This window comes from Parambassis ranga, chromosome 15 (assembly GCF_900634625.1).
Source record: "Parambassis ranga chromosome 15, fParRan2.1, whole genome shotgun sequence".
NCBI lineage: Eukaryota > Metazoa > Chordata > Actinopteri > Ambassidae > Parambassis > Parambassis ranga.
In genome coordinates this window covers 515,888-525,254 of record NC_041035.1, presented here as the reverse complement: position 1 = coordinate 525,254, position 9,367 = coordinate 515,888, and the positions used below count along the sequence as shown (strand labels likewise).

General features: G+C 42.9%; 1 protein-coding gene across 1 annotated transcript; it reads right to left on the bottom strand.

Annotated features, from left to right (window-relative positions):
* Nucleotides 1-303: 303 nt before the first annotated feature.
* On the bottom strand, nucleotides 304-1,680 carry lbx1a (ladybird homeobox 1a). Its single transcript, XM_028423662.1, has 2 exons — nucleotides 1,195-1,680; nucleotides 304-839 (listed from the first exon to the last, which is right to left on the bottom strand). Exons 1-2 carry the CDS (start codon nucleotides 1,487-1,489, stop codon nucleotides 532-534), a joined length of 603 nt encoding a protein of 200 aa, XP_028279463.1. The 5' UTR covers nucleotides 1,490-1,680; the 3' UTR covers nucleotides 304-531.
* Nucleotides 1,681-9,367: the final 7,687 nt, after the last annotated feature.

The window sequence follows — 9,367 nt, the reverse complement described above, 5'->3', positions numbered from 1 at the left end:
CGCGGCACACTCCAGGTCTGCTGTGAACGAGTCTGGAGCGTGAGACGCTTCTTTAAACACGCACCCTAAGACTTTTGAAGGAAATCTTCCTCCAAATGTTTGGTTAGCCTTTATGACAAATCTTTGTATTTTTCTGCTCAGTTCATACAGCGGGCATGTGCTCGATTCTGAAGGCACTTGAAGGATTCAGAAAGCCTCACACAGGCTGTAAGGTCTGTATCACTACGTTTTAGAAAAAAATCTAAAGAATCCTGTTAAACAGTAAAACACGCGTCATAATGTCCGATAAACCCAGTGGTGTCTGGCGCCTGGACCTTTGCTGCTTTTTGTAAAGATGTCTTTCTTTAGGAGGAGGCCTTCTCCAAAATCTCAACAGTGTGTAGTTTGGGGGCGAAGTGCTGTAAAGTTAGAGGTTCTGGTATTCTGTCGTCCCCCGAACAACGCGCAGCTCAGCCCGTCAATGCACCGCGACGATGCAGATGAAGGGGGCGAAATGTTCGGTCCTGGGACTTCGGGTCTTCCTCATGCACATTAGTCTGTCTCAGATGAGGGCTCCTCACGGGCCACGGCGCCCGCTGCCCTGGCGCTCTCCACGTCCGCTTTCATCTCCTCCAGGTCCCTCTTCAGTTTTGCCCGCCGGTTCTGGAACCAGGTGATAACCTGCGCGTTGGTCAGGCCAAGTTGCTGAGAGATCTGGTCGCGGTCCGCCGGGCTCAGGTACTTCTGGTACAGAAAGCGCCTCTCCAGCTCATAGACCTGGTGGTTTGTAAAGGCTGTGCGGGACTTCCGTCGCTTTTCAGCGCCGCAGCTCCGGTCGAAGAGCGTCAAACTGTCTCGACCTGTGTTGAATGGAACAGACCTACAGCATAAGTGTACACAACATGAAGTCACACCTCAACACAATCACTGCAAAGCAGAAACAGCGATCAGATAAATCAGCCATATCACATAATAGCAATCTGAAACTTCTCTCAGAACTCTGTATACTTCATTCATTTCTTCTGTCTGTGGAAGTCACCACACAGCCTCTCTTTAAAAGAGCAGGCAACATAAACACAACAAGACACGCAGACACTGTGCTGCATCCTACACACCGCATTTTGGAACATTTTTACTGCGCTACAACTAATGACATGTCATGTTAGGGCTCCACCAAATCAACCTGAGAAAGACATGATCAACATTAGTGCTTACTCCCGGCAGTCTGCAGACCGCTGACCTCCAGGCCCAGCAGTGTGTTCCTGGCCAGCTCCTCCAGCGCGCACAGCGGGGACGTTTGCCAGAGGCTGCGAGACGCCGCCGCGGGCAGCTTGTCTCCGGCCGCCCCAGTAAAGGAGGAGCTCTTTCTCACAGAGGGCTTACTGAGGATGTCCTCGATGCTGAAAGGTGTCAGCGGCTTGATACAATTGGCTGATGGGAGCCGACCCAGCAGAATGCGCCCCCTGTCTTCCAGCACCTCCGAGGATTTTAGGTCGTCCTTAGAGGCCATGACGGCACGACCGGTTCACCTGGCCACAGCAGAACTGTACAAAGAGAGGGGAAAGGGCAGCCAATAATCCGCAGATCTGGTCACAGATAGCTCCGAAGCTTCATGCTGGACTCCTCTGACTCTCACTGTCACTGACGCACAACGAGGCACGCGTCAAATCCATCAGATGGACGGTGCACCAAGAGGAAGTGCAGCCGACCACCAGCGACAAGTTATGGCGGACTGCAATCAACTGTGCACTCAACTGTGTGTGTAGGTGTGGAGAGAGAGAGAGAGAGGGAGGGAGAGAGAGGGAGAAAACACCAAAATATAGAGCAGGCCATTACGCTGGACCCTGCACACACCAACACCTACCGGAGGAAGACACAACATACCACAAGCCAACACTTCACACCTGTGATAATAAAGTAAAGAGCTGTTTTTTACAAATGCGCCGTGTTGACCTTTGCTCAGGCCTAAGACATGTGGTCCTGTGAGGACACCCAGCTCCCTCCTTGTTGGGGACGACACAGTGAGTGGACTGTTTTTTTGAAATACTGAAATAAGAGCAGCCTTTCCAAATGTAAACGAGTTATTATTTCTTGAAGAGATGACGTCACATTCACGTGTCCTTAAACGCTCTTTAGGAAACATAAACACTGAATCAAAGTATTTGCAGTAAGCTGGTAACTTTAAGTCTTTATAGACGTGTGGTGACAAAATGAAACTTTGAAATTACAATTTGGCTTTTGACACACAAAGAACTCCAATCAGTAAATTCAGATGCTGGCTTTCCAGAACTGTATTTTAAAGAAGGGGCAGGGGGGTAGGACTCTGGATTCTGCTTATATATCACTCATGAACTTCAACTATAATAAAACCTGAAACACAAAGCACTACCAAATAAATGAAAGATCACCTTATAGGTCACTTGAATCCACATAGTAAAACGTTAAACTAATGGGCTATAACATAAATGAGACAATACTCTTTTCACAGATTTATTCTCGTGTGATCGTTAAAGCTCTGACAAAATCCATTTCTTCTCCAAACTGTTGAGCCCATCAGGGTCACACACCGAGACCTCCGATTCTGGCAACTTCTTCAACTCCCGCCAGCTTTGCTCCCACACCAGAAGATGTCATCTCTCCACTGGGTCTAGGTGGCGTCCTAATAGGACTGGCTTCTCTGCATAGAATTCAGAAGGTTGAAGCAAGGTTAACTCTCTAAGTCCAGGTCGATTCGAAGGGTCAGACGCCTTGCTTCAACCTTCTGCATGAAAATGACCTGGATGACTGAATCTCCATCAACAGCTCTGCAGCGACTCCGCTTCATTGTCTGCCTCGCTGCCTCCTCACCACCACAGCGCCTTACAGTGCCCGCGGCTGATCTCTCTCCCTTTACCTGTCACTTGTGAGAAACTCCGTGGACAGTTTTATTTTGGACTGTACCCCTCTTTGGTCATGCTCTAACGTTGGATTACACGCCTTGTCTGGGATTGTTTTTAAAGAGAGCCTCATCTCTTCATACTGATGAAGCTGCCTGGTTCCACACGGACAACACTAACTGTTCTACACAGGTTTTCATTTCATCTTTGGGAAGCATAAATTCCTGTCCCAAAGCCCCTGCAGCTCAGATGGGTCTCTGGGGCTGTTAGACGAAACGTTATAATATATAAGAAAAAGATGAGAATAGAATAGAATACACTTTATTAATCCCTTTGGGTAGGTCCCTCAGGGAAATCCGGGTACATTTAACTTTTATTTAAGGTTGCCTTTTGATCGAGCATAATTACTGCATGTATAATCATTCATATGAATAATAATCCTGATGATTATGTTAAGCTGAAAAAAATCAAATATATGTTTATAATAATTATTAAATTACAATATCGAAATATCAGTGTTATATCTATTATTAAAACACGTGTTTATCTGCAGAAATATGGTAATTATGGAAATCGTTTTCTTGTTGGTTTTACTCCAACATATAGAACAAGAAACACTGTTGTTAAAACTGTAATTAGACTTTATTACACTGTATATTTGATTTGAAATGAACTTTTAATTTTGAAAAATGTCTCCCTCAATTTACACTCCAAAATTGATAAAGGCATTGTGTAGAATTATAATTGTGATTTTATGCAAAATAATTTCATCCAAAACTAGAATCTCTTATACTGTTATCTATGTTAAATCTTGGGGCTTTACCTTTAAGAAATTGTCCTGAAGCCACGGCAGTATGTTGTGGTTCGTTGTCATACTGAACCATAATCCAGTCTCAGGTCACTATGGTCTGAGACAATCATTTAACTTTGCTCAGGCTGAAGCAAATCACTGAAGATGTTGTTTTGCTCCATTCACCCCATAGTCTGACTGACTGATTTTGCTTTGACTATGTGTTGCTGCTGGTCTTTACATCTGCCAGTCTGGGATTTCTATAGTGCATGAGTAGCAGAACTCATAACCCTGCGTCCTGAAAAATGCCACAAAAGAGGTTTGTGCTGCAATATAAGTTATACAGTTTTTTTCTGAATGCTTAAAAACTAAACTGATCTTATAGCACAATTTGCTAAAACTATTATAGTTTTAGCAAATCACTCACTGAGTTTGCAAAAACTAAAAAGCAGAAACACTGCTTTACACTCAGTTTGCACTTTTTGTAACACACAATTTGCAATGTATACAGTTTTTTCTGATTGCTTAAACACTAACAATGATCTTATAGCACAATTTCTAAAACTATTAATAGTTTTAACAAAATCACTCACTGAGTTTGCAAAACTAAAGCAAAAAACTGCTGTTACACTCAATTGACACTTTTGTAACATACAATTTGCAATTGTATAAATATAATCCACTCACAGCACTCTTTTTGCTGAACTGTAAACACAACTCACTGCTTTACACACAACCTTCCAAATGATCACCACACTCCTAGTCAAACTACACACATTTATGGCTGGTATTTACACTATTTTGCCAACTGTCTGGCTTACACTGTCACATGTGAGAACTGTTTTACATCATTAGTTCACTTTGCAATCAGCATGAGCTCTGTAAATAAGCCACAGGTAAGCTTCAGTGTGGAGAACACGGAGGGAGAAGGAGACTGAGAAGAGTGAGAATTAGAGGAGGATGAGGACATGAGGAAGCAGGAGGAAGAGGACGAGGAGGTGAAGAGGAAGGAGGAGGGTAAGAAGAAATAGAATTACTGATGTCATCGGAGCTACAATAATGGATCATGTGATCAACCATGGAATGACCCTGAGGGAAGCTGGACAACAGGTTCCCTGAGCCGCTACACTGTAGCAAGCATCATGAGGACATATTGATGAGAATGGGTTAGTACAGTTCCCTCACACTGAGTTTTGTAGGTGTACCATACCTCTAATGAGAAAAACAACAATACTGTACATGTAAACTGAAACGGTTACTCCACCAGAATTACTAGACATCCAGCATCTGGAAGGAGGCATGCTGAGGATATGGACCAGGCATCATGTCAGGCCTGGATACGGCACTCCAGGAGACATGTTCCCCGGTGCCTTGGACTAGAAGACATTGCATGCGACGTTGATGAAATTCTGTGGCCGGACCCAGAGAGACAATGAGACTGATTTTCTCTCTCTTCAGTGAATTGTATGTTTTCTTGTGTTTGTTTTGATGTGTGTGAATAAACATTCATACTTGAAATTGAAATCCCTTGTTTATAGAAACTATTTATGACAAAAGTTTGACCTCACATGGACAGACCTTGTGCACAGAGAAAGCAGAAGCCAGATGTGTTTTCAGTTAATACATCAGTGTGTAGTTGGCACATTGTGTGCTTAGTAATATGATGGTTTGTGTTAACTGTGTGGTACAAAAATACAATTTTTACAAAGGTTTGAAGAGTTAAGCAAGATGTATTGGCTTTTGCAAGAGATCTACAATGTTTTGCGTATTTGGTGTAAGGTTTTTTTATTTGTGGTAGAGTTTTGCACAAATAGCCAATAGTTACAGAAATGTGCTTAAGCAATCAGAAAAAACTGTAATGGTGAGTAGTGCTGCACAGCCCTCCTTACCTCCATTACCTCAGTGGTGTCCAACTGCAGACTGTGACAAATTGGCACTTTGATGAGAGAAAAAACGTGTTACTTTAATTTCAGCTCTTTTTGGCTCGTATGGAAACATGAACAGGGGGAGATGGTTATTTATGTGTGTACATGACCCTGAGCCCCACGAAATTCTAAACAGCAGTCCCTAGATTTTAAAAGCCTTTGTTTTATTGGCATTGAAAGAAAGATGAAAAGAATGACTGTATTTCTTTTCCTGAAACTTGAACTCTGCCAAACCGTTATATTTTCTAGTTTTATATCTTTGAATGGCCGATGCTGATACAGGGTAACAGGGTAACAGGATATGTTTTTTCTTATTGTTACAAACATAAGGCATGTTCAAAAGTTAGTCCCTCCTCTTTTAATTATTTTTAGTTTTGTAAAAACATAATACTTTTTTTTATCACAGTGGGTCTTAGTATTGGGCAAATTCAACTTCTCATGAATAATTAGGCATATAATGTTTTTCACCATTATTTATTCATCCAAAATGAGGCCAAGGGGGAAAAGTGTTCATGCAGGTACCAAGTACCCCCAGGATTCAGTATCTTGTAGATCCACCTTCAGTATCAATAAGTTGAGGTAATGGTTTCCTGTAGGACTTTATCAGTCTCACATCATTGTGGAGGAATTTATAAAGTCTTTCAGACTGATGTGCAGCAGCTGCTTCTCTAACACCATTGTTTATGTGTCTCTCTCTTGTCATGGTGTTAACACACACCTGAACGTTTCCAGAGCAGCAAAACTGTCAAAACATCTGTTTTTATAGAGGTCTGTACACCTGCTGATGATCACTTCATCAAGGACTGATCAGCAGCACCTGCTGCAGCTCTCACTGTTAAATCCTATGGCAGCAGGAAGAGGGGTATGGAGCACTTTTTATTTCATTTCTGCTAAATAATGGCACAGAGAGAAACAAGTGATATGTTGTTCATGTGAGGTTGTATTCGTCTGATATTAAGACCACTGCAATCAATGATTTATTGTTTCTTTACACAAGAGGGAGATTAAGATTATGATTTTGAATCCCTATAGGAAAAATTACATTTCATATCACAAAAAGAGTACTACCTTAAGACATGCAGGTCCTTTGGGCATTGTTAAAGTCACAGTGGGAGGGATGGGAGCATGCTGACTTTGTGTGTTATTCAGTTCAGTTTACAATAAAAGAAGACTAAAGACCGACCGCCTTTCATGCAGTTAAGGCAAACAGATGTGGTGGTGTGTAGAGTGAGATGGTGTAAGGGAAAAGACTAAAAGAAGAAAGAAAAGAGAAACAAGGGTTGTCATGAAAAAACAATAATCTAGTAACATGCCCACAAGATATAATCCTGATATTTATTATATATCATGTCATATATTCATTATATTTTATTTCTGTTTTTGATATTTTCTTGAACTCTTATGATCAGAAGATGAATTGCAACCCTACCTCATTTGTAAAGTGTGTGGTGCTGCCAACTTGGCAGTTTGATGTTTGCAAGTAAAACCAGTCTGTAGTGCACCACACACACACACACACACAAACAGACACACACACAGACACACACACACACAGACACACACACGTGCACACAGACACACACACACACACACACACTAATAGCTTTGGACAACAGATTTAAATGGGGCAGCAGTGGCGCAGTGGTATAGCAGTGGTGGTTCGATCCCGACTCCTCCCTAAGTCATTGTTGTGTGTCCTTGGGCAAGACACTTCCCCCTAGCCTGTGGCGCGCCTTGCTAGTCATGGTATGACACTGCTTGGCAGCAGCCTTAAACAATTTCCCTCTGGGATTACTAAGTATCTTAAAAAAAAAAAAAAGACAGGACAGGTCAAAATGAAAATGATACTGGCAGCCAGACCTAGGTCCTGCTGACCCAGTTATGTAACTGGAAATATGGAGGTATACTGGAGGTATCTTCTAGACCTGACCTGAACCGATTCCATCTCTCTTGAGGATTCTCTGTTACTTCTTTTCACTTTGCCACTTTATTAAAATCATCTGAATACATTTGTTTTTGAAAGTGTTTTCAGCCACTGTTTCCACATTTGGATGTAAACATGATCTGACACCTGGGTTGGTTTAACCCTGGCATAGTATGTAGACACTGTCACGCTACAATAGTTACAGTGATCCATGTCTGAGTAAGCCCCAGTAACTCCAGACAGAAAAAGTCTTGTGTCCGCAACAGGTGCAGGATTTAGGTATCAGTGATTTAGCTTAGTGCTTAATGGACAAATTGGACACAACATGAGTGGTCTGGGATCTGAGAAAGCAGAGGGGAAACATTCGTCAGGGTTTTCTGGTATGTGTGAATGTCAATGGCTCTGTTTTCCACTTTTCAATTCAATTCAATTCAATTCAGTTTTATTTATATAGCGCATATTACAATCAGACATTGTCTCAAAGCGCTCACAGGAACCCCCCTAAGGCACTGTGGCAAGGAAAACTCCCTTTAAGAGGAAGAAAACCTTGAGCAGGACCCGTCAACTTAAGGGGGAACCAGTCCTGCTGCTAGTCAGAGAGGAGGAGGGAGAGAGAGAGAGAGGAGAGAGAGAGAGAGGATGAAGGAGAAAGAGAGGAGAGAGAGAGAGGAGCAAACATGATACAAACATGATACAGTCCAGAGCAAACATGACAGCAAGATGAAACAGTGATTTATATTGTAATAGATATCTATATATATCGTCGGTCCATAAGTAGGAATAGTAATTGATAGTAAAGATGAGCAGCAGGGGCTAGTGTGAAGTCGATGAGCACAGGAGAGACTGCAGGTCAGTATGCAGGTCTTGAGACCTGCAAAGAGAGAGAGCCTGATGAGCGAGGCACAGAACTACAAGGAAGACAGTTAACACAGATTATGAGACGATATTACCCAGTATGATCCAGACTAAGGAGAGTAGAGGAGAGGTCAGAGGGTACTCAGAGGATCGTGTTTGTGCCCCCCGACAACGTAGAGCAAGAGAGACTTCACGGGCCGGACTGCAGGTCATCATCCAGGTCTTGAGACCAGTGTGAGCCAGACTAAGGAGAGAAAAGGAGAGGTTAGAGGGTGAGAGGGAAACTGCTCAGTGGATCATGTTGTGCCCCCCGACAACGTAGGCCTAGAGCAGCATAGCTGTGCTACACGCTAGGTCTAAGGCTAACTGTACGCCTTACTAAACAGAAAAGTTTTAAGTCTAGTCTTAAAGGTGGAGGCAGTGTCTGCCTCTCGGACCCAGATTGGTAACTGGTTCCATAATAGCGGTGCCTGATAGCTGAAAGCTCGTCCTCCCATTCTACTCTATGAATCCTAGGAACTACTAGTAAACCTGCACTCAGAGATCTGAGTGTCCTATTAGGAACATATGGTACAATCAGGTCCTGCAGATACAATGGAGCAAGTCCATGAAGAGCCTTGTAGGTTAGAAGAAGGATCTTGAAGTGTATTCTTGAGTCCACTGGGAGCCAGTGAAGAGACGCTTAGAACAGGAGAGATGTGATCCCTTTGGCTGCTTCCTGTCAGAACTCTAGCTGCTGCGTTTCTGGATCAGCTGCAGACTGTGATGGAGTAATGTGGACATCCTGACAATAAAGAGTTGCAGTAGTCCAGTCTGAAGTGACAAAAGCATGGATGAGCTTTTCAGCATCACTCTGAGAGAGGATGCTCCTGATCTTAGTAATATTACGCAGGTGAAAAGAAAGCGGTCTTGGAGACCTGCTTAATATGAGAGACAAACGACATGTCTTGATCAAAGATAACTCCAAGGTTCCTCACAGTCGTACTGGAGGCCAGAGTAATTCCATTCCAGGGAGAAA

Coding starts and splice junctions, on each gene's coding strand:
- lbx1a (XM_028423662.1), bottom strand. CDS start 1,489: ATGGCCTCTAAGGACGACCTAAAATCCTCGGAGGTGCTGGAAGACAGG. Junction 840..1,194: donor CGGTCTGCAGACTGCCGGGA/GTAAGCACTAAT, acceptor CATTCAACACAG/GTCGAGACAGTTTGACGCTC.